The sequence below is a fragment of the Micromys minutus genome, assembly GCF_963924665.1.
Source record: "Micromys minutus genome assembly, chromosome: 9".
In the NCBI taxonomy this organism is placed as follows: Eukaryota; Metazoa; Chordata; class Mammalia; order Rodentia; family Muridae; genus Micromys; species Micromys minutus.
The window spans coordinates 20,494,137-20,519,391 of NC_137978.1; the positions used below are offsets into that span (position 1 = coordinate 20,494,137).

Sequence of the window (25,255 nt, forward strand, 5' to 3'; positions counted from 1 at the left end):
GGTTAGTATATATGCTTGTCTTTTTAAAATATTACTTAGAAACATGACTGATGAAATGGTTGATAATGTACCAGATAAAAGCAAACATTTAATTGTAGCATCTGTAAATTCAATTTTAGCTATTTTTTTTTTAAATTAAGGTCTACGATCTTGAAGCCAGTTGACAGTACTGATGGCATATTAATAGTACAGTTTTGTTTTTTTTTTTTAATTTAAATGTTAAAATATCATTAGTCATTTCCAAAGCTGTTCTCCCTAACCTTGTTCAGTCTCCTGGTCTTCCAGTGTTGTGTGTATGTCTGTGTGCATATGTCAGTATCTCTGTATGTGTGTGTGTGTATGTGTTTGTGTGTGTGTGTCTGTCTCTCTCTCCCTCCCTTTCTCCCCCTCTCTCCCTCCCTCCCTCCACTCCCCTCTCTGTATTATTGCTGTGTGTTATGAGGAGCAGTTTACTCCTAGTTCTACAGTTTCTTCAGGACCTTAAGAACTCATTGGCGACCTCTCAGCATACACAGCCTAGCTCTCGGTCTTAGAGAATGTGAGGAGCGTTACAGGTGACCTTTCAGACTTGTGATACCCTAATCTGAAGTACATAACTTTGAATCAGGAAACAAGAAAGCAATAATTGCGAAAACGATGTTTATCCCAATGGCCTAGTTGTAAACAGCTTGATACAAATTATTTCAGAGGGTTATTCTGTAATCTGCAGAGTGCAGAGCCAATGGAAAAACCTTAGAAGATATCTTGGTGCCTTGGTTTTGTTGTTTATTTGTCTTGGACCTGAGACTTTAAAAAAAAATGATTCAAGTCTTGCTGGCTAGAAGACTATCAAGGTTCTACATTTCCCTATGGGAATGAATGGCAAGTTCACATAACATATTTTGGAAATTTCTACAGGAGTCAGATTTTTATTTTCTAAAATTTATTAAAAGAATGATTTAAAGCTTATAATTTACAAAGCATAATAAATGTTCTAGGTTTGTGCTTTATTTTAACACATTTATCTATGGCTAACTCTTTGGGCTGGCATCTTATAACAAAGCTTTTACTCTTTTTTTTTTTTTTTAAACTGGTTTCAGGAATTTGTTAAGAATTTGATTAAAATCCATCTAGAACTGTGTAACTGTTGTGAGTTTTCTTGTGAATCTTACCAGGCTATCCTGATGTTTCTAAGGTGTGGTTATACAGGAATATTTAGGTAATGGCTGTGTTGCTGACTTGTTCAGTTAGAACTTGCAGTCTGAGAGAGACTGGTTTGCATACTCTGGGTAGCATTTTGTCAGAGGAGGCTGGCTGGCTGGGCAGAGCAGATTTGGATGTATTAGCTAGTCAACCTAATAACCCTGTACAGACTGTATTGATTTTCTAGGAGAGAGTTTATGAACTAAATAAACTTGGGGTTGGTGTCTTAATAAACTGCTTCTTTCAGTCTGTCACATTTAGTTATGGAGCTGTGCAGTTTAGGGGGAAAAAAGGCTAATTCTGTTACAGATTGTTCACAGCAGGGTCTCCAAATTAGCCCTTTGTTTTGTAATGCCACCTTGCTTGGGCTCGCATTGAGCACATTTCTCAGTTTTGCCCTAATGAGTTGCAACACTGATAATGTGGCTGATGATCTTTCATTGATTTCACTATCACTTGCTTGTCTGGTAATTGATCCGTTGCTGAGCCTCTAGTTAATTATATCGGCTTTGACATGGCCCGATCCATGGGGAATTTCAAGTCTTGCAGAATAACAGTTTTAATAAAAGAGTCTATTACTGCAGGTGCTTGCTGCTGCATGCCAGTTGATTTTTGTGGTGTGTGTGTGTGTGTGTGTGTGTGTGTGTGTGTGTGTGTGTGTGGTGTGTGTGTATTCGCGCACATGCTCACGCCCGAATGTGTGGGGGTTGGGGGTATACCTGGGAAAGAAGAGGATCTTAGAACTGAGAAGAAAGGGGTGGGGCTGGAAAAATAGGAAGAGGGAGAGGGAGAGGGAGAGGGAGAGTGGGGAAGGACCAGGAGAGAGGGAGAGGGAGCAGAAGAGGCTAGAGAGAACAGGCAGGCACGGTGCAGCAGTGCTCGAGTGGACCGAGGAGGAAGCTTGCTATTGACAGTGTCCTTAAGCCTCCCACAAATAACAACCATTAGTGGGAAGGTCAGGAGCTGAGCAGACAGCTTGACTGAGACACTGAGTGCCACTTCAGAAATCAAGAGGCTAGCAAATTTTAGAGGGAGTTAAGTGGGTAATAGCAGTAAAGGCACAGTCACCGTTGACAATTGACTCATAGGGGCTTTTCCCGCCCTCCCCCGCAAAAGAATATTTTTATTGACCACAGGTGGACTTAATATATTTTAAGGCAACAATTCTTTGGGTTCTTGTGCGTCTCCTTTCAGATATTGAATTTGCTTCTTTTGAGACTTTTTGTGCTTAATGGTGGTGAACTGGAGGGAAGTTTAACAGAAAAGCTTTCAGGAGATGTCAGTTCTAGAAGGGAAGGCACATTTGTGTCAACACAGTGTGCGTTCGCTCATCTTTTCTCATTGCCCACTAATGACACTGGCTGCCATCGGAACGCTTTTCTGTTTCTTTTGTTGTTTCTGAGAGGAAGGTTTATTGTTATCCTTTAGTTAAGCAGGAGCAAGCAGAGTGCTACATTTGTCCTCAGTATTTGTAAGTGGTTGAAGATTAATGTTCCTTACGTTTTAAGTTTAGGAAGGATGGCTTTTTCCTGCTGACTACTTTTATGAGATGGCATGAATTTACCTTTCCATTTTGAAGTGACGGTTTTTATGTACAGTGGATTTTGTTCAGTTCTGCTTTTCCATAAATAAGGGAGATAAACACTATCTAATAGATGGTTGTTTTGTTTTAAAACTGGTTTAATTAAAAATATGACCTGCTATCAAGGTTATATTTCACCAGGCAGAGAAACATTATAGAATTTTCCATAGAGATCCTGAATGAAAAATGGAGTTTTTATATGCATTACTTTTTGCCTGAAATGGGACAGGCTTATTTTTTTGTCTTCATCTTTTGCCCTGTTTTATGATTTAAAAGGTTGAGGTAGAAGCCTTACCTGAGAACTTTAACAAAGGATTTTATTCTGCTTGTGAGCTTTAAGAAAAGATACTCATTTTTTTTTTCTTCTCTGCCTTCGGTCTCTTTACTTAACCATCAGTTTGGTAGTTAATGGCCTGAGGTGCTGGATATTAAGTGGTATATATTTATTTTTGCATATGTTTGTTGTTTATCTTCCGTGTTTAACTGGTAGCTACGCTTGTTCACCCTTTAGAACATAAGGTCAAATCTCTGTATATTATTTTCTCTATGAGTTTATATGTGGTTATAAATAGCCTAGCCTTACGGTGTGACTTGTGGCAGCTAATATTAAAAAAAAAAAACCAAACTGAGCAAACTTTATGTTCTCCTCTAGATGAATACTTAACTTGCTTCCAGTGTAATTAAAAATATTTAAGTGTCATAGTTTTACAAGTGTTAAAGGAAAGGCTGGTGCTGGATATAACATGTTACAGCAGAAAGCATTGTTGGGGAAAATTCCCAGGGAAGGGCCCTGGCTTTCCCTGGCCTTGTGGACAGTGATCGTGGCGGAGTACGCATGAGTGTGTGTGTATCTGTGTATCTGGAGAAGGTTAGTGCAGGATGTCATTTGGTGCCTGACAGTGGAACAGTGCAGTTGACTCCTAGCTCTGCTATCCAATGACATGCAGTGGCTGAGGGTTTGAAGCTGATGGTTGGGTCTCCAGTGCTGCCTGCACACCTGACAGGCAGCTGTTAAACCGCGCAAAGGCAAGCTAGGGGAGTCACAATCTATGCATAAATGATAGGGGTATCTGTGCAGAAGGTGCGAAGGAAGCTCTGACCCCCCTCCCTCCCCAGATCTCCCCCTTCCCAAATGAAATGCACAGTTCAGCCAGCTTCCTAACTACACTATACTCCTGCTACTGGCTGCCAAGAAGCTCAAAAAACCCACCTTCACTTTTCAGTCAGAAGAGGCAGAAGTGGATGTGAGAGAAAGAGACACACAGAGAGACAGAGAGCCAGCGAGGGCAAGAGACTTGAGTTTAAGAGACGTCTGTACTGACAACTCCATGCAGTTCGGAACCAGAACGACTTCGGCTGAACCAGGATTCATGGGGACATGGCAAAACGCTGATACCAACCTCTTATTCAGAATGTCCCAACAGGTAAGTTACTTTCATTTTTTTTTTTCAAAGAAACCTCGAGTTGTTATGTACCCTTTCCTTCTGTTACTTTTCTTTCTAAATGTTTTTGAAATTTCAAAAAAAAAAAAAAAAAAAACCGTATGTTGTGATTTCTGTGTTACTGGAATGTGCAGTGTTACTTCATGGCTTCCCCAAGGGCTCCTTAAGGAAAAGGGGAAAGGACATCTAAGTTAGAGAAAGCAAAGGCATTTGTTGCAAAGTTTCACTGTGTGCAGCCTGGGTCCTGCGAAGCCTTAATTTATTTCTTTGTTTCCCGCTAAAAAGAGAAAAAGCCACTACTTAACAAATGTCTCTTTCTGACTATGTGAAAGACTTGATCAGAGTGTCTGCTGTCTCGAAGTGAGTCTTGACACCGAGCAGTCATAAAGCGCGGGGCCCTCGCAGCAGCGGGTCTGACTTGTGGTGTCTGGAGCAGCAGACCTGAGCAAGGCTATGCAGGCTTCCCTGCCGGCCGGGTCAACCCGAAGGGCGGCCGGCTGTGCTCCCGCTCACCCTCGGCCTCCGTTCCGGCTCTCGGTGGCTTCACTCTCCCCGCGCTCCCCTGGCCGCCGCACAGCCGCTCGGCTCGCCGCCCGCCCGCCGCCCGCGCCCGGCGCGGTGCACTCACACTCGGCGCGGCCCCTGCCTTCTCCCAGAGCCGCTTCTCGCTCGGCCGCCGCCGACAGCTCGGCTGCTGCCCTGCCGGGAGAGCCGCCCGGAGAGCGCCAGGCCAGCGGACGGATAATTAATCACCCGCAGCCGCCCGTACCAAGCGCTCGGTGATTTGCGCCCTGCGCGCCGGGCTCCTCTTGCACAATCGCTGGCTCTGCGGCTCCGCGGGGGAGCGAGGGTAAGAGGAAGCAAAGGGGAAACAACCCAGAAACTTTCCTCTTGGACTGTGCTCAAGTGAGGGAGGGAAGTTCCCTGGTGCCTCCCTCCTAGACACGTCTTGCTTTTCAGAAGCCTACCCCAAACCCTTACAAAGCATGAGTTAGTTTATCATCCACGCAGGACCAAAGTAGTACTGACAAATACGCTGGGATGTTAAGTGATGGCAGTTGTTTAAATATTGGTCTTGCCCTACTCGTCTAAAATACTGCAACTGCTATTTAATAGACCTCTTTCGTATTGTAGGAGTTTGCGGAAATTGAAGACTTTGGGGTAGATTTTTAGATGTTATATAATGAAATAAAGACAGCAATTTTCAAAGCTGTAAACTGTCACAAGTTTAGAACTAACATTTTACCAAACAGAGTGCAGAAAGCCCGGCACTTGTAACAATTGGTAAACAGTTTTTATCAAGCGGTTTTAGATAGGAGAAATTTATTTGAATAAGGTGTATTTTGACATCCTGTAGAGGGACCCTGATAACTGCTGATCCAGTAAGCTGGGATTTAAATGCAATCAACATAAACCCAGTAAGCAACTCTTTAAGTGTAGTCCTTTTTTTTTTAAATTTTATTTTATTTCCTGAAAAGTTCCTTTCTTGTCTGACAGAGATGCTCCTTGTCTCTGCAGAAAGCTTTGAGAGGTGTTTTTCTGAAGCACCTTCCTGTCTGGGTGGCTCTCTTGTGGTTGGAACAGAGTGTGTTTTCACTAACCTTAGAACCTAATAACTCGTGTCCCACTTTAAAATGTAGGTATTACCGATCCGGGTTCTCCTTGAGTTTAGTGGAGTGTTCATGAACATGCATGCTTTGAAGGGTTAGATTGCTTTAGGGTTTCCCTCTAGTGAAAAAAGAGTTAATAAAACAGAGATAATGATCAATTGATAAATGGCTATTGAACCACATAGATGGTGTTAGATTGCTGCTCTGGCACTAGCCCATTTGCAAGTAGATTTGCATCTAAGGAGACCTTAAGTGGTGAAAAACATTTAGGATTAAAAGAAATAAAAGCAAATTACACAAAAAAACAGGTCAGAATTAGGAAAATAATTTAAATTTCTCATAGAGAAACTTGTATAGTCAGCCCATCGCAATGTTTTCTGTGTGCCTGTTTGTGGGAGATCTGCTTAGTGTGCACCTGTATGAATGCATGCGTGTGCTGAGCATCAGTGCCTGTGAGGAGAATGAAGACACAGGGAAGGCATTTATGTGTGATGAACAGATTATGGCACAGACACTGTGACAAAGGATGAAAGTCACAGCCTTAAAAAGTATTGGGATTAGACCATTTTCCTGTAGTTTCTTTTTTGTTGTTGTTGTTATTTTGGTATTGTTAGTGATGTTTAGCCTCACATTTACTGTTACAGTTACTAAATATTTACCCTTTGGGCATTTTGGAAGTCCTACAAAAGGAGGAGTGTATGTGTGTGTGTGCGTGTGTGTGTGTGTGTGTGCGTGCGCTCCAGTGCTTTCTTTTCTCTTTCAAGATGCCATTTCAGATTGTGTAGTCTTAAATTCAAATTCTGTCTAAATGTGAAGTCTGTGCAGTGCGTGCTTAATGTGTTTGTTTTCCTTATGTATAAGGACCATCAGTGATGGTTCAGTGTGTGTGTGTGTATGTGAGAGAGAGAGAGACAGAGACAGACAGAGAGAGAGACAGAGACAGAGAGACAGACAGACAGACAGAGAGAGAGAGAGAGAGAAAAAAAATAATAGTTCCTGCAATGCTCTCTCTTAAAGCCAACAATTTTTGAGGAATAGTAGTTTCAGTACCTACATTCAGCCAGCTTTTGCTAAAGATAAAAAGTTTTTCCAATTTAATCAAGTATGCAGAATTCTATACATCTAATTTTTTGGATAAAAAGCAGCTTTTCTCCTTGATTATTTTAATCTCTAGGTAAAAATTTAGCTCATGGGGTGAATGAGATCTGTTAAATACAGTTTTTTTAACAGTGTTCTATAGTAGAATAAAAGCTAAACCTTCCTTGACTACCTCGTTGAGATCTGGACAAGATTTACGAGTAGAGCCAGTATAAGACGTTTAAAGACTGAGCTGTAGAGAACTCACCACACGTGGTGTTAGCTATAGAAAACGTTTGCTTGGGAATGACTGTTGAACACTAATACTCTAGGTCTGTGTCTTCTAAAGGTAAGCTAGCAAGGGGCAGGAAACAATCTGGGTCTTGCATTTCCCCTGAATGAAGTTATATTTTCTTAACTGTAGGTCTTTGCTTTTGTCTAATACACATGATTTGACTCAGACTCGGTGTAGTTAAGTCTGCCCCTCTGAAAGCTTTGAGTGGGACTTCCTGATTTCATTTCCCTACCTTACACTGTTTTCTCTAACATCACAGAGTGATTTGTTGTTTTTGCTGTTGTCTTGAAAAAATAATATTCTCTTGTAGACAGATACTTGAGAACCTCGGAAGGTGTAGCTGCTTACTTTTGTAATAGAGAGTTCTGGATTCAGATAGGAATTGATAATGTCCAAAACCATTTTCTCTTCTCCCTTATCTCCTAAAGCCGCAAGTGTTACTTGTCTCAGAACAGTCTTATAAGGGATTGTTAAAAGGACAAGTGGGGAGGTGGTATGGAGAAAGGAGCTTGCTTTGGGAAGGTTTTTCTTTTTTTTATTCTATCAGACTTTGAAAGCTGGTTTTTCTACATATTTTGTACATGTTTGTGTATTTGAGAAAGTAGCACATAAAATCCTTATAGCTTCCCTCAGGAGAGGGTATAGTTCATTCTACTTGAAATCTTTTTAAGAAATGACACCATACAGGCAAGGGTGATAGTGTACTTTCCCAGATTCCCAGAGGTGTTTATCCCTTTTATTCTGGCTCAGGTATACTTAGCCTGTTACAAATAAAATGCAGATCCCTTAATAAGGTATCTTTTCAGAGTAGACTGAAATGCTAAGTTAGAATTATAAATGACGCTGCGCATCATTATGGAGTAATTTAGGATTCACCCAATGATGTAACAAAATTAACAACATAATTTCATTGTGAAACTGTGTCTTATTAAAGAACAACTGTCTGACATTCTCTTACAGTTGCTTTATTTAACTCCATGCAAATATTATTAGTAGTGACATTTTTCTATTGTGTATTAGATTCTCTCATTAGCATGATGTGTTAGTTATCACCAGAGAAATCATTTCCTAGGTAGGTGAGGGACAAATCGAGAAAGATAAAAATTAAATCAGTGATTTACATTAATACCAGACAATCTGCTCACCAGAGATATGACGGAGTAAACTTTTTGACTAGTATAAAACCTAGTACTTCTCTGAGAAATGGCTAGAAGATACATAAGAATGCATAACAGCATTTTTGGAATTCATTTGCCAGAGTGCTCAATACAAATTTTTCTTCCAGTAGTCTTTTACTACTTTCAAGTTGTAAGGACAAACTCAGTCACAGGATTTGTAGTTAAAATGAAAATGATGTGTGTGTGTGTGTGTGTGTTTTCTGGTTTCTAACCCTCCAAAAATAATTTGAACATCTCTAACAAGTTTAAAGACTCACATAAAGCATTTCTTGTCTGTCAGTTCTCTGGACTGTGTGCTGTGACTTGGTTGTTCTTTGTAGTTCGTGTAATATGTTTTTATTCTAAACTTCTCCTCAAAACTAGACATCCCTTTTACGAGGATGAAGTCTTACCAAATCAGAGCCACGAGTAAAGTAGTTGATAGTTATTGGTCTTCGAAAATGACTTTCATTGTGGGGCAGCAGTCATTTCTAGGTTTCCCTCTGTTTTTTCTTTCTCCCCTTTTCAGATCTCCTTCTTACAGTTGGAGTATTTGGGTAATCATGTCTTACTTAAAAAGGATGAACTCGGTGAAACTTACCCCCATGTTAAAATAAGTGTTTACATTTGGAGGTAGTTTTAGCTTCCGTTTTAGTTCCTTTAACTTGAAAGTTGATGTGCTTTATTTTGAAATGTTAATGATAGGTACATACTGAAATTGAAATGTAATCCTTGACATTCATTTTAATATTGTAGCACACGAGTAGGAATATTTGGATGCTTGTCATAGTAGTATTGGATTGGAAACTGTAGTAAAGAGGTGAGGGCCTGTGTGCCAGCCTTTACTTCCAACTTTGTATTAACCTGCAGACTTCACTTAACAGCTCTGTGCACTGACTGAATAAGGAAATGGGGATGTAGTAGGCCACAAATGTATGATATCCCACATGTGTGTTACTGTAACAAAGCATGCACAAATAGATTCTTAGGTGTATATACATGTAGAAACTCACAAATTTCAAGCTTATTTTCAACATCTAGCACTTAAAATGAATTTAAGCATATTTGGGGATCACTTTGAAATTATTATTTTTTTCAATCTTCCTGTTACCTGCAACCAAGTGGCTTTCTAAAAATCCATTAATGTCACAGGACAGACTTAGGCTTCCACCACAGCATAGCTTCCTATGCCTATGGCAGGAATAGAGCCATGTCAATTCCTTCATTACTAATTAGATGCTGAGCAAGGCATCTCTGGGAAGTTGGGACAAGCGTGAATGGGCCGCAGCCAGGGCAGGATTGCAAGGATTCAGTGAAAGTGAAGGCATTCGAGTTTGCCAGGTCACGGTGACACAGGAGTGAGTCCAAAGGAACAGCCTGTTACAGATAGCGAGATGGCAGCACAGACTTCAGTGGAAAACAAAAGCCTAGGACTTCTTCCTTCCCAGCTTACACACTGCACACACTTATTTAAAGGGAAGCACAGTAGGCACCGCTGTGGTCAGACTTAAATTAGCACATGTAGGTAATTCACTAACTTGGTAGTTTGGACTAGAATGTGTATATCTCAGTAGAAGGAGAGGAAATTGGAGCTTGCGTTACCCTGTACTTATACGTGAACTGCAGTGGTTAAATTGTTTTAGGTGTGAACTCCTCTCTCTCAGAATATAGAGAGAACTCTGCAGTAAGGAAATCGGAATCAGTGAATTGTGGGACATCTTTTTCAGTGAAGGTCATTTTCTCTAGAACTCACTGTTCGTTGTTGTTGAAAGAACACGGGATATAATGGTCCCAGGAGTTCTTTCCTTTGGAAGGTTTGGAGTCTAGTGTGATGTGTATAGAGGCATAAGTTCTGCTCCGTGTGCAGATCTGCTTGTGCCTTTCATATACACGGTTACTAATCGCTAACCACTGTTCTCCAGGCTTTGGCCAGAGAGCGTTTGGGGTCGTAGGAAATGATTGATGTCACCACATCTGCCAAAGCTGATGCCATTCTTACTTTCAGAAGAGCAGCTGGCATCCACATTTTGCTAGGCTCTCCTCATCCCCTGAAGCACCTGGGATTGGAGGCAAAGGGGAGTCAAATACCCTCTCAAGGAACTTTGACTTCTAATAAGCTTAAGAGAAGTAAAGGAAGAGGGGCAGAGAAGGAACAGCAACTTCAGGTCCTGTTGTATATACAAAGTAAGTAGCAGAAGGAGTATCCTGTAGACGATAGGCTGGTGAAGATGTGCTGATGACATCACTAAGATGGTGTTGGAACTGCGAGTGCAGCCCACATTCCCCTGAGCCTGACTTGTACAGCATCTTCCTTCCCGGGCTGAAAAGGAAGTTTAGAGAATCAGAGAGAAATAACAGTATTGATTTTAATTTGTACCTACCCTGTAGGAACCCTCACAAATTTCACAGTGTACACTCCACCCTCCTGTGAGACGTTTATGACTGCACCTGACTTGGGTGAGGACAGAGTACTGTGTCCTCTCGATGGGACACAGCAAACAGCATTTCTTGCCATGGAGTGCGGAGATGAGATGTCTTTCTGCAGTCAGAGCGCTCTTCGATGTGCATACTACGTGAAACAATGCATTACTCAAACCAGGGAGTTTACAAATCAGATTCTTGGCTTATTAATCATCATTCTAATTAAGAAAAAGAATTGATCCTTTAACAACAGCATAATATCCTTTTGTCTTTCTTTAATTAAACCCTTCAGTTTTACATTTCTCTCTGTAAAGGAAGAATAATGTTGAAGTGTAGGAAGTTACTCACTGAAATCCCCGACTCTCCTGAGCAAGGCTGACATCTTATTTACCCATCCTTAGGGACTGTGATGTTACTTTGCTGCCATCTTCAGTGTTTGTGTCAGAGAGGGGTGTTGAGTTATGACTCTTGTTCCTGTTTGGCTGATAGACATATACTTAATGGCCTCAGTACAAGGTTAGTTTGTTCTTACTTCCTGTTTCCTTTTTCATATGCTTTATTTCTCTCTTCTACCTTTGTCCCTATCATTATACAATAGCTTCCTCATTTTGATGGCCTTTTTTTTTTTGGTTAGTGCAAAAGAATTAAAATGTGTTTGAAAATAACAACCATTGAATCAGGTATCTTTTTGCCTATCTGTCATTATGATAAGTTCGGGAATGTGGTGCCATCCTTACATACCTGTCCGTGACAGGGCTCCTTGTTTTAACTACACATGAGTCTATTAAATCAGGGGTGGCCACAGACTTGTCACTCAGAAGTGCTACTGATAGATGTTCAGTTTGACTGACCCTTAACCTGTATGAGAAAGACTGAGGCAAAAGAAAATGTGCCTTCTTTACTTTAGGCGCTGTTCTTAGATTTGTCATGTAATATACTTGGAATTAACATCACAGAAGGATATCTTCTTAGAAGAAAGAAAAGGTATAAGGAACAGGGTGACCATCAGGAGATGTGACCGAGGTACACTGCAGCAAATCAGAGCTCAGACATTGAAGGGAACAATTGAAATGATAGCAGGGCCAGTATGAACATGCTATTAGGAAACATATTTAAAACATGTGTCCTACATACCATGTGGGGATTCATCACTGTTTCAAATTTAACCCATTGTCTTAAAAAGGCATGGAGATTGTTTAAAAAAACAAGAATTAAAAAAAAATCTTGTAAATTGGAGAGAGAAGGCTTCTGGTATTTACCTGTGTGCTTGTGTGCGACTTGCCATGGATTTTTTTCAACTTTACTAAGGTTGGTTCTCCAGGCAGTTCTTTAAGATTTACATTTGATGTTCATTGTGTCTGAATTGGGGGGTTTGAAAAGAAAAACTTCAGGATAATGAGTATTTTACCTGACAAAAATAATTACTTTCAGCTGGCTTAACATAATAGCAAAACTAATATTAAAATGAGAACCTCCATTAGCAGAGTTTTAATAACGTTTGTTCTCTCTTTCCATTACCATTAAAAGCAAGGAAGATATCATTGAGGTATGCCATTAGGATGGCTGTGTGGGACACCTGATTAGGCATGAGCAAAGAAAACTTCCCACCGATGTGTCCTCTGCCAGTTCAGGGGACAGAGGACCAGGGTTGCTGCTTTGTAAGATACTGTGACAGTCTAAGTATATTTATGAGGGTTTTCCTTTAGTGATGCCTGCAAGCATCCTGTCCAACCTAATGTACACGCAGCTAGGTTACTAGGACATCATGTAATACTGTTTTGTTTTGTTCTTTTCTTCATATATATATAGTTTCAGATAGAACTGAAACTGAAGTCCTGCTCTGGACCTTGGGGACACGCTCTTATTGCTTTTCTATAGAAAATGTTACAAATCCAGTATTGCTATGCACTCGTACTTTATGCTACATGATATGTAGACACACAGGCAGTGGAGGACTGTTAGATTGTCTAGTTGAAGGCATTTAGAAGATTTGTTTTGCGAATGTTGGGGATTTATGAATAGCTGCCTCAAATGCAAGGAGTGCATGAGTTTACATACAGAAGGACCGCCACAAACAAGCATCCCTACTCTAGGGATAGGACGGTGCCTTAGATTATATAACTTGGTGTTTCTAAGCATGCCTTCTTTCTCCTGTGCAGTGGGTAAACGTAAGAGCCTAGCCTCAGAGGAAGGAGTCTAGCTTTTTAAATGAAGGTAGGCGTCATTGATTGTTTTCTTGTTTTCTGAATTGCCATTTTCACCAGCCAAAGAACAGCAGTTTTCTAGAAGCACTTGTCACGTTTTTAAGTTTTAATTTCCAGATAAAAATTAAACTAAGAAAGAAACACCGCATTGAGACATGAACTCTCGCACCTGTGGTGTCTTGTCTTTTTCCTTAACAGCTACCTTGCCTTGTTCTGCTGAAGACCTTTGGCAAGTAATCATGGGAGAGAGTGAATCTTAAAATATGTTGCCAGTGCTGTTGTGTGCTAACCAGTGTATGACGGAGAGGAGTTTTCTCATTTTTGCCTTATTTGTGATCTTTATTGTAAGTTATGCAGAAAAGCAGATAGGAAGTGTCAGAAGTCCAACATCTGGGAGGGCTTGTTTCAGTAGCAGCCTGGAAACCAGAGCCCCGGCTTCATACAGGTGAGATGTGTTATGGGAATAAAGGCCTTGTGCATTTAATGAACCCAGCCTGCCTGTCAGCTCGGTTTTTCATGCACCATTGTTGTTCAAATAAGAAAAAGAAAGTGTTCACAGCCTGTGGTGAGATTAGAGTAATGGAAATGAAGTGCTAATCTGTTGATAGGAAGCACATCCCATGCCCTACATCCAGGCCACATTCGCGCATGTATAATGTATTCCAGGTTCTCTCATGACCAGAGAAGTCTGGATGTTCATTATATTAAAAACACTCTTTTGTTGAAAGCAAGAAGTTGGCTGCTCTGACTTTGGGTAAATAGCTACTCTATACAATTTCTTAATAAAGCAAGGGCCCCTGGCCTCCGAAGATTCTGATAACCTGATGCTCCTGTGCCTGCCTGCTCTGCATGCTACCAGAATGTCCCTATTACCCTAACTGGAGCCTGCACTGGGACACCCTTTTGGAGGAATCAGCGACTAATGGGGGGAAGGGGGAGTTAAGGACAGCAGTATTTTTTTTCTCCACAACGAAAGATTAAGTAAAATTAAACATTCATTAGTCAATGTTTATTTTTCATCTTTTAAAACAGTACATTATAAACCCATCAAGATTGGGACATTATATGTGCAGTTATGATGCATTGTGATGTGAACCTGAAGGGTCATTAGGGATACCTGAAAGCTTTGAGCATCAAGGGAGATTCTCTTTTCTTTTGTCTTTTCTTTATAAAGCTATTTTGGAATGGCATAGAAAATGCTTTTCTAGAATTATTATTTTAATCTTATACTGCTCAACACTAATTATAAAAGAATATTGTTACAAAAAATGAAACTTAAATAGACTTAAAAATGAGATCAGGTCAGTCCTACACTCTAGCAAGGTGCTTTAAAGAAGAAAATGCTAAACACTGGTTCAAGGCCCTTAATATGAAGCATCAATTTAACAAGCATCTTAAGAAATGATGTCAAAAGAAGTATAAAGGGGAGAGAAAAGATACTTTAATAAGCGAGTTCCAGGTGTCTGTCTCTAATTGCTTAAATTTCAAACATAATAGAAATTAAGGACAAATGTTTCCCATAAGGAATGCCTCCCTGCCATTTGGGTATCAACTAAAACTGCATTCATGGTGCCCAGACTTAGCCTGTTTTCTGTTTCCTAGTCACCTAGGAGTTAAGGAATTCAGTGTGGTCATTATGATTTTGTCAACTGTTTCAAGCTGTAGGGTTTACTCACAGTCAAGAAAATTCGGGGATTAAAGTCTGACCGTGAAGTATATTTAGTATGTTCAAGGATTCGTTTCTTCATGGACAATTGAAAGAAAGATCTTTCTCATAGAGAGGAAACATCTCATTTAAATACTCTTTCACGTGTGTGGCTTGATTATAAGCCAGCATGCTATAGGTGATCTAAGCCTCACTCTGATACAGTCACAGCATACACACTGAAGTCTGTTTGGAGATCTGAGTTTTTCTTGGCTACAGTAATTAATTAGAGATAACCTGTTTTTAATATGGCTGGATAAAGTGATAAGTAGGGCATTTAAATTTGTCTGTAAAATTCACTAATAGGTTTAAATGCTGAGATGTTATGGTTGATTGTAAGTTATGAACTGTAAACAAGTATTTGCACATATTTCCAGTTAAATACAAAAGCCAAAGGTTAGAGCTATGCATGGTGACTTTGTCATAGAAATCTTCTTTATGTAATAGCCATTTTAAAATGGATATGTCATGACGATTTGAGCCCTCAGTGATGACTATATCAGTGTATTATCAAATGTTGCCATACAAGTAGGCCTAGTAAAGATTAGCATGTGCTATGGTATTAATGTTGATTTTTAAAATGTAGCTTAAAGATATATAATATTTTTATATTAGGGTCCATTTTTTTTACTGGGATGTACATGATACCTCTAGCAAGGAAGTATAAAAATATTAGCAAGTGAAGGATCTGGTGCATGTAGAGCTGAGTTGCAGTTTGTATGAGCATCCTTTCGAGGCTGCAAGGAAGAATGAATGGAGTTTATTGGAAAACCCATGTAAAAGTCTGTATTAGAGTAGGTTGTATATTTGAAATTTACTACTTAGATTTTGTTTTAAGTTATGAAATTAAGTTTTCTTTACTTCATAGTATTTATAACTGGAACAGTTATATTTGGAAGTTTGCATTCTTTGTCATTCATTACATAAACTCATGGAAAATATTTAAATATCTGTTTTAGAACACTTGTTTCTTTTCTTGGCAACAATTCTCTAAGCTATTCTGGAATAGTTACGAAAGGTCAGGAGATACCTAAAATGCCCATGTGGAGGTAGTGAATATTAAGCTAGAGGAGGGGGTCTGGTCTAGTTTGTGGGGTCTGTGGTAGACCAGAAGGCTCATCTCTTTAACTACTAAGGTGGCAGTTCTGGTGTCCAGAGAATTGTTGCCAGGTGAGAATGCAGGCCTCCTGGATGCCAGACCACCTTTTTATTTTTCCCTTTAATGAGAAGCCAGAAACACAATTTTTATGTGAAATCTCATGATTTTGAAATCTTGGCAACATTTTCAAATATTTAAAAAACTGTGTGGTCCAAACGAAGCTCATCTATCTGCAGGCTGTATTCCGCCACTGGCTGCCAGAGAGAAACCTCTGGTTTAGATAATATTTTAATGGATGGAGATAATAGTTTCATTGCGTGTGATCATTCATTGTGGGAATTACCCACTGGAATGAATTGAGTTCATTTTTTTTTCTCCTGCAATTAAAACAAGTAAGTTTAGTAAATATATTTCTGCTTTTACTTATTTTGATGTATAGCCTTTTTCTTATAATCCTATTCAAAGAGTTATGGACAGAATAAAATAATATAATTACTTAAATATAAGTAGAGATATAAGGTTTTTAGAGTTAGAGAGAAATAGAAAATTCCTAGATTCTGAAAAGAATCTCATGATTTGTATCAGTAATTGATACAGATGAAAAGCTGAATTCAGGTATAAAGAGCTTTTCACCTCACCTTCAGCAGTGAATTCTTGGCCCTGAATCTTTGTGGGATTGCTATAATTTACCAGTCCCATTGATTATGATGTCACGAGGAGGAGATGGACCACAAGGGGAAAACTTCCCCATACTAATTCGTGCAAGGCCAATAGTATATCCCTGCTTCGAGGAAAACATCATTTATATTGTATAAGCTGAGGTTTTCAACGTCAGCCTATACTTTTTGAAGGGGCTCTTTAAAACAAATAAGCTACTCATAATTGAAATTCTCCAGGCAAATCAGATATCAGCATTTTCAACAGAACAGGTAATTAATTGGTTTGGATTTCAAATTGAAGGTCATCCTGTTATTGATTTTCGTGGGAACAGGAAAAAAAGCATCTTGTTAAGATGGTTTGCAAATGGGACCAAGGTGTGCATAGGGTTCTGCCCTGGGTATTGTTGATCTCTGTATCTTGTCAGAGTCGGGGGCCTTCTCTGTAGGAAACACAACAGGCTCTTAAGTGGCTTCCAAAACTTCAGAAAAAGGCATGGACTGGAGCACAGGCCCGATGCTAGCATACCAGTCTTCTAGCCAGTCACGTGTCTCAAGTCAAGAGAAGTTGCCGCTTGCGATGAAGTATCTGTCAGCGTGTTGGAAAGAGGGTGGGATGCTCTACAAGTTCATATCAACACAGCTGTGACTAGCACTTTCAGAAACCTTATGACCGAGAATTAGAGTAAGTATCTTTAATACAGGGGGAGGGGAGAACTTTAATACTTGGATGGCAAAGAGAACAATTGGGAGAGAAGGCGACACACCCCTTTTGGTAGTCTGGGTTTTAGAAAGTAACATTTGTGTTGAATGTTTGATAAATAATTTTTTTCATTACCTGTGCTAGGGTGTTTAAAGCCATCCTTTCTCTCTGAGAAAGGCATGGTGTCATATTTAGCTGTGTTGACTAGGCAGGAGCCCAATGCAGCTGTCTTTTACAGTTCAAAGTAGATCTCTCCATAAAATGCATACAATCAAAGGGCACACTTTCTGTTCCGCATGCCCTGGAGCTGTTAATGCAGCTACTTCCAAGTTGTCATGTTTCTGTGTAGGCATGACAGTGGCACCAACCTTCTACATTAAGACTTAACATTCCACAGAACCATTTTAGGTTTATTATGAGCTTCAAAGCCTGCGCATCCCTAAGAGAATATCAAGTTTAAGCATGTCACTTTGCCATAGTCACAGTTAACTGTTTTTTTTCCTCCTTTTCTTTTTTGCATCAAAACCTGTCTTTTCATGGCTGATGATCACCAGGTGACACTTAAAACTTCTCAGTTCCTTACAGACTCCTTTCTCCCGACCCATTTATTGTTGCTGCCCTCTTGAATTATGAAGACAGATCCTTTTGGTAGTGTGGTTAGACTACCAAATGTGTGAAAATAGGTCATGGGCTAGAGAGATGGCTTAGCAGTTAAGAGCACTGACTTCTCTTCCAGAGGTCCTGAATTCAAATCCCAGCAACCACATGGTGGCTCACAACCATCTGTGATGGGGTCTGATGCCCTCTTCTGGTATGTCTGAAGACAACTACAGTATACTTAAAATAAATAAGTAAATAAAATTATAAAAATGGAAAAAAAATAGGTTATAATCGATTTAATGTTCTGAAGCCATATCATTAGCTTTTTCTTCTCCCCTTGATCCTAGATCTCATGTCTTTGAAATTTACTCTGCACCTCACTCCTCAACCTCTCCCACCCCACTCCTGTTGGGATTTCACAGAAGTGTAGCTGGGGCCTAAAAGAAACCTGTGAAGTTGTTTGGTTGATGTTTCCCACTATATAAGGCTAATGATTAGAGGAAGCCCAGGGATTGCTCAGCCTTATCTCAGTGTCCCTCTCTTCTCAGGGAATGGAAGGCCTTCTGTTTTGAGTGGTAAAAGTGGTCACCTTGGAGCCCTCTGGTTTTCCGTTTCTACCTCAGCTTATAAACTGTTCCTGTCTATACCTTGCATCTGAGAGATGGAACTTGACGGAGTAGTCAGCATCATCGCAAAGGTCACCCTCAAGCTATTGGCAGGATGCACTGCCATTTGTTGTTGGGTGATGATAATGCCCCTGCAGCAGTTAACTGGATGTATTAGACGGTGTGGCTTTCCCAGAATACTAAACTATCTTACTTAGTTCTTTTAAACACCTGATAGAGAGCCCATTCACAAGCTGTCTCAAGTGCATTTTTGAAGGAATCTTAATGATATTAAAATGCCAGTGCTTTGTCCACAGGATGGATAATATATGCAGAGCTTTTATGTATGTAGTATGTTGCTTTGCTTGTGTGAAAATACTTTTAAACCATTCTCATTTCAAAGTTTCCTTTTGGTCTAGAAATGTTGATGTTTCAGCAAGCTTTAAAATTCACAAATTTTAAAAACTTATTTACAGTTTGTCTTCAAGCACACTATCTTTTGGGCTTTGCTTGTTGTAAGGGAAAATTGTTTTTTACATAAGTATTATTTTTTTATGTATTATTTCTCGAAAATATCAAATGGAGAAGCTATATTTTCAAGATTAGATTATTTTTTTCTTTACACATAGTGTATAAGTAGCTGCCATATATCTTTTCATGTTGTTAAGTTTAGCAGTTTGCTTGCTAAAATACTACTTAAATTATAACCAGAATTTAAAAAGAATTCCATGATCAGTCAGTCTACTTAGGAGGGACTGCAGGTGAAACAGCTTTGGTTTGCCTGCTTTAACTGAAGGTGGGTTCACAACTCCAGCAATAATTTCTACAGATAACATCTTTACCTGGGCTTTTACCCGAAAGCAAGTAAAGACCTACGTGATGAGGTGCCTGTGACACCATTAGTTGCTTTTGAATATGCATCTCCATTTGAGGGCGATTATTTCCTCAGATGTTTGATTAGCCAGGTCAGCTTCTCCTCCCTGGTTTCAGGGTTTGCGTTGAATTGGGCAAGTCATGTAGACATTTAAAGTTACTCCTTTAGTGTCAAAATGAGGAGGTGATGATTTGGAAAATTCCTTAAATTAGTCTTCTGAGCCTTGGATAGAACAGAGTCTCAGGCCTTTGTCTTACGTTAGTGTCCTGTTTCTTACAGAGCTAGACAAGCATCACAAGAGCAAAATATAGTCCCTCCCCAAAATGAGGAAACAAAATCAGTGCTTAAATCATTTTTGTTGCATCAATTCAACAATAAAGGGCAGGAAGCCAGACATTTTTTAAATAGAATGGCTAGCACTGAATTCAGACACAATAATAATAATGTTTGAAAACAAGACATAGTGATATATATATGTATATATGTATATGTGTGTACATATGTATATGTGTGTATACTTGTCTTACATTAATGATCACTTCATTTTTTTGTAGTTGACCCATTCTCCAGACCTTTAAAAAAATGTTTTAAGTGGATGTAAATTCCATTTTAATTAGACGAGTGCAATCTAATACTGCAACTAGCCTGGAGTGAAAAAAACAGGCTTAATACAACCCAAATCAACCATATCCAGATAATTCCCCTGATCTCTGTAGCGGTCCTTTCCCCACCTCCACAATTAAATGGCCCTGTTAGTTTCAGATTCAACAAGACATTTAAGGTTTATTTTTAAAAATGGTCATCTCTTACCGAATTTTTTCTTTATTTTATTTCTCTTTCGTCCTCTTGCCACATAGCTGTCACTCCTATAAGGAGAAGATAGGGGGAGGGGAAGAGGAGGCAGCCCTGTTCAAATCGTGTCACGTAGCACTAATTCATCTGCTCTCATTAGAGGGAGCGAGGGACAGCAGTGATGGCCAAGAGCTGCACTCCACACATGACACGCGCACGGTTTGGGGAATAGAAAATTGCTTTCTCAGGAAGCCCAGCCAATTAAGGGCTTGACCATATTGAATGTCAAGTGTTAATTTAGGTTTTTCTTCATTTTCCCAGTAGTAATGTGGGTCCTGTGATGAGCAATACATGTCAAGTAAAAGTTGATTGCATGAAGGACCTGGGTATTATATGTCACTGACAAGTCACAAATGTACTGAAGTCTTTTAACCCCTTAGGTGAGTGTGGGGGGAGGGGAAGAAGGAAAGGGGATTAATGGTACTGTAATGATAAGAATTGGTAGTAGCCTGGATGGACAGACAGGAATGGTAATTGATGTAAAAGAAAAAACATCCTGAGGATTGGCTAATCTTGCTTCATGGATAGAAACAGTGGCTCTAGAAGAGCACACACTTTTGTGACACTTCGTCCCTGCACATGCACTGTCTAGAATAGGAGCACCCTACTTTGTAAAATTGTTGTGGAGAAGGAGCACAGTATCCTCTCTGGTCTTGAGTTGTGAGGCTTATCATTACTTATTACCTTCGAAATAAATAAAAATTAACCAAACAACCATATTATTTAGGATATTTTGTATTATTGCAGGTATAAAATTTCTGGCTTCCTACTCTGTTTTACTTTCTAATCAGTGTTCATTTAAAAATAACTGCAATACTGTCATAGGAAAGATGCAAAACTTAAAGGAGCTTTGTTTGTTTTCTGTGCATCTTTGTAACAGGATATTTAGCAGATAAAAGGTGGAAGATCCTTCTTCATTGTCCTTTACTTCCTTTCCGAGCCCAGTGTGGAAGGTAAAAGAGCACAGCTTCAGGCAGTGAGACACTTTCGCCTTTTTCAAGTAAATGTTGAAGGTTGTCCATCAAGAGCAGAATCTCATTTCCATTCCTCAACATTCATTTGCATATGAATGTCCTCAAAAATAAAAGAAAGTCTGTTTCTGCTGCAGTTGTATGATAGCAAATAAAAATATCCCTGTAGCTTCAAACGCTGCTGTGTGTCCTGTAAAAAATCGTAACAGTCAAAGCAGTTACAATATGGCAACTTTGTGAAAATATGTATGTAGAAACACTTTTCTCTTCCTATCTTTCAAGACAAGATCTTAAAACACTTTGATGAAGTGTACCGTTGTCCATTCATTTTAAAATTGTAAACAGACTTACCTTTGCATATTGACAATGCTTATTATATCTTGAAAAGGTAAGCCACAGAACACATGGATCTAGGCAGCATAAATCACTAACAGTTTTTCTGTGTGTCAGGATAGAAGCTGCTGTCATTGTATTGCAAGTTACAGTGTCTTTATAGTCTACAAAACCATCTCAGGAATTCAGTGTTTCACAGAGCAAGTTCTTCTTGGGAAATAAAAGTTTCTTCCTGGTAGATTCTCTCTTTTCCCCTATTTCAGAACTAACCACAGAGGATGAGGTTGGTTCTCCTTTTAGGTCCATTCTGATAAGCTCCATCTCTGGGGTTCTGGTGGCATCCGAAGAGCCTGTTTAATTACAGTCTCTTTTGTCAGCAGCTTCTCTTCCTCTGGGTGTACTGAGAGACTTAAGGAAGTTTCCCTAAAGTAAATTCTGATGATGGCAGCTCAGGTTGCTGATTCAAGTTATTCTTTTCTTCTCTGTCACTTTTGACGGATGGTACCTAATACAATCAACCACTGACTGGGAGAGTCTTCCTAGGTTGCTTTAGTAACTGAACACTGGTTTCTTCCTCTCCTCCCCCTCCTCCTCTCCTGCACCCCCTTCTTTCCTCCCCTCCTCCCTCCCCTCCTCTCTTCAGGAGCCCTCTCTTCCTGCAATCCTCACCAGGACTTGAGCCAGAAAGTGGGGGAGGAAGAGTGGTAAACCCAGAACAGGCCTTTCCTCACCCTCCCTTTCCCAATGCTGAAAGCAGAGTCGGCCTCCCTTTCTTGCGTGTTTTTGATAAATTTAAGAAGTCAAATCGCTGACACAGATAGATAATCCGAGTGTATAGGGTGAAGAGTTATAAATTAACACATTATTCCCTCTTAATGTGAAATACTTGAGAATGCATTTTCTCAGTCCCTTGACATCTACCCAGTGAGGACTCTCATTGTACTTTTCAAGTGGCATTGATTTGGTAAAGCGCTGAATTAGCATCTTCGGCCAGCTGCCCATTCTACTGGAGTGTCGAGGGGCTTCAGTCCCTCCTGTCTCCCCCAGACACCCGTTTGTATTTCAGCCCCCTCCTTTCCCACCTGATTCTTCCACTCCTCCCCTCTGGTTCTCATCCTTTTTTGCTCTCTACTGTCCTGTTTTTTGACTGGTCCTGTCCAGCACCACCTCTTCAGATTTTCTTCCTTTCTCTTTGTCCATACCTCTGTCCTTTTTCTTCCTCTGAGGCTTTCCTACATTCAGTATAGAACCTCCCCCCATCTCCCTCCCTCTGTCCCTCCCCCCTTTAAATGTTGTTTAATGTGGTAAAGTCTTTTGAATCAAGCAAAATCAAATTCACAAACTTTCTTGATGTTTTTAAACTTTTTACATTTGAGGTAGGCCTGTGTGAGTGTGTGTGAGTGTGTGTGTGTATGTGTGCGAGATGAGAGAGGTCTGTTAGTCTGGTGTCTTCCTCTAGTCTCTGCTCTCATTGAACCCTAGCTGACCTATTCTGTTTGACTGGTTGGCCAGCAAGCTATAGGGATTTTTTTATCTGTGCCTTCCCAGTGCTAGGTTTGTAGACATACTATGCATGGCTTTTTATGTGCCTGCTCAGAAACCAAACTCAGGGTCCTCCTGTTCATGTGTCAAAAACTTTACCCACTAAGTTTTCCTTCCTACATGGCCTACTTGGTGAGTTAACTTTCTGATGTGACTTCTTATTCTTCTTTTTCTGTTAACATGTCATTCTGATTATACTTGTTTTTATTATCAACACATTCACATGAAGAATAAGTTTTTCTATGCTTATAGCAATCTATGGTTTTCTTAAACAAAAAACAGATAATAAAATTGGTTAAAAACTTGTTTGAAAATAAGATTGCTTTTACCCCTTCATTTTCTGATGTGCCCCAAAGTCTAGATTGATCCAAAAATTTTATGTGGGTAGTGATGGAGTAACAGATGTCTCTGGACAGATTCACAAGTTCAGGGTCTTTCAGTACTTTAGATGTTGGACCTTGGACAAGTAAGATGGCCTAGTAGATAAAGGCACTTGCCACTAACCCCTGTGACCTGAGTTTAATCTTTAGGGAGCACGTTGTCGTAAGAAGCACGTTGGCTCTTACTCTCTGCTCTCTGATGGTCCTTCCTGTGCTTGGTGGCACAAGTATGCAAACAATAAATAAATGAAAATGTATTTTAGCTATTGGTCTAAAACACTTGGGGATCACCGGGATTAATCTGACGCAAGCAGAAAAGTTTGCCTTTTGAGGCTTACACAGATGAGATCTTCTGCAGTTTTAATCTTGCGGCTTCATATTGCTCTGTCTTTAGTTTTAGTAGGCTTCAAATTGATGACATCACAACTAGAATTTGAATTTATTGAAAAATCCAATGCCTTGAAAAAATCAGGTGTCTTTATTGCCATATTTTATAGACTCTAAACTGGTAGCTTGGCTCACTGTTGATATTTTGAAGTGGGAATAGTTTATATAAGTATAACACTTTTTTCTGTGTTGGATTGATGTCCCTCCTTTCCAATATGAATTCTTCATTTTAAAAGAGGTTAATTGTTGTCTTCCTCTGTGGGCTTGGCATGGCCTAGCTCCGATGAAGGGATTAAAATGACTTTTCAAAGCATGATAATGTGTGTGTAAAGGGGAAACTGGTCTTTTAACTAGGGCTTATACTAATTCCAGCTACTACGGAGACAGAAATTACACTAAAGCAAACTATTGGGCTTTGTCTTCTATGTGCATGTTAAGTTGCATTGAGATCATCATTTAGTATTTTAGAGTATTCTTTTAAAGGAGTGAGAAGTTCTGTTGTTACTGCTAAGGGGCATGGCTTCATTGCAGGGGGTGTCAGTGACTTCTACAGGGATAATTTCAGCTCACCTGTCTGCAATGTGGGGTCAGAACTAGGGAGACTTAATTCCCTTCTAATCTGCTGTGACTGAGAGAAAGGAGGAAGATGATTTAGTATCAGGACAAGTTTGAAAGTGAAAATGTTACTCAAGAAAACTCAAAGGGGGGCGAGGAGGGCGAGGAGGTTTTTTAAAAAAAAAATGTTCAGTGATTAAAATGGTGGTAGGGTAGTCAGAAGACTGTTAGGGAAAAATGGTGTTTGCCCAAAAATATAGTCTGATAACATTGCTGTGATTTATTCTAAATGTATGTTTATTTTAAAAATTGAGATGCACCCTGATGCTAGAACAGGTTTAACGTTCAGGGATGTGGCCCACTATTGAAGCACTTGCCTTGGATGCCCGAGACCTTAATTTTTATCTCAGCACTGAAGTGAGCAGTTGCGTACATTTGCACGTTTAACTCGATCCTCTTCTTACTGACTTATCCCTTCTTCCCATGCTGATTGGACTCCGGACTTTGCCAGTGCTGGATGTGTCTGCTGCATCCCCAGCCCCCTGCATGTGACTTCAACTTCTCATTAGGTGAAGGCATGTGATGTCTTGTTCCTTTGATTTCTGTTTATGTTGCTTACAAGTGTTCTTTGCACAAGTAATGAATCAAGAAATTCAGTTTTAGATCCAGTCTAGTTGCTCGCTTTTGTTGTGATTAATACTTTAGCTACATGAAATGGTTAAGTGCATGCTTTAGAATTCTTTACCTTTGAAATTTTCTTCTAAAATTGTCAGGAGGCGTCAGAATTATTTCTGTTTTGTATTTTGTAAGTCTAAATTAAATGTCACTTAAATGTGAAAGAACCGGCACTTTTGATAAGTAGTCCCCAAAGCAAATGGTCATGTCAGTAATCATAACCTAATTATGAATGCAATGTGAAGTTTGTTTGTTTTTTTTTTTCAAAAGTACAAGACAAATAGAGAAAAGTAAGTCCCACAGTAGTCTCACAGCGTTCTAACCCAAGAGACAGCCTCCTTCTGCCGA

The 25,255-nt window shown here is 39.7% G+C and overlaps 1 protein-coding gene across 2 annotated transcripts in view; it reads left to right on the plus strand.

Annotated features, from left to right (window-relative positions):
- The window catches only part of BNC2 (basonuclin zinc finger protein 2), a 265,452-nt gene that overhangs the window by 4,725 nt on the left and 235,472 nt on the right, over positions 1 to 25,255 (plus strand). For both annotated transcript variants that reach the window (XM_080921327.1, XM_080921328.1), the window contains exon 2: positions 3,988 to 4,188. In XM_080921327.1, the coding sequence (XP_080777453.1) occupies positions 4,093 to 4,188 (96 nt within the window). In that variant the 5' untranslated portion in view covers positions 3,988 to 4,092. The remainder of the gene's footprint in view (positions 1 to 3,987; positions 4,189 to 25,255) is intronic.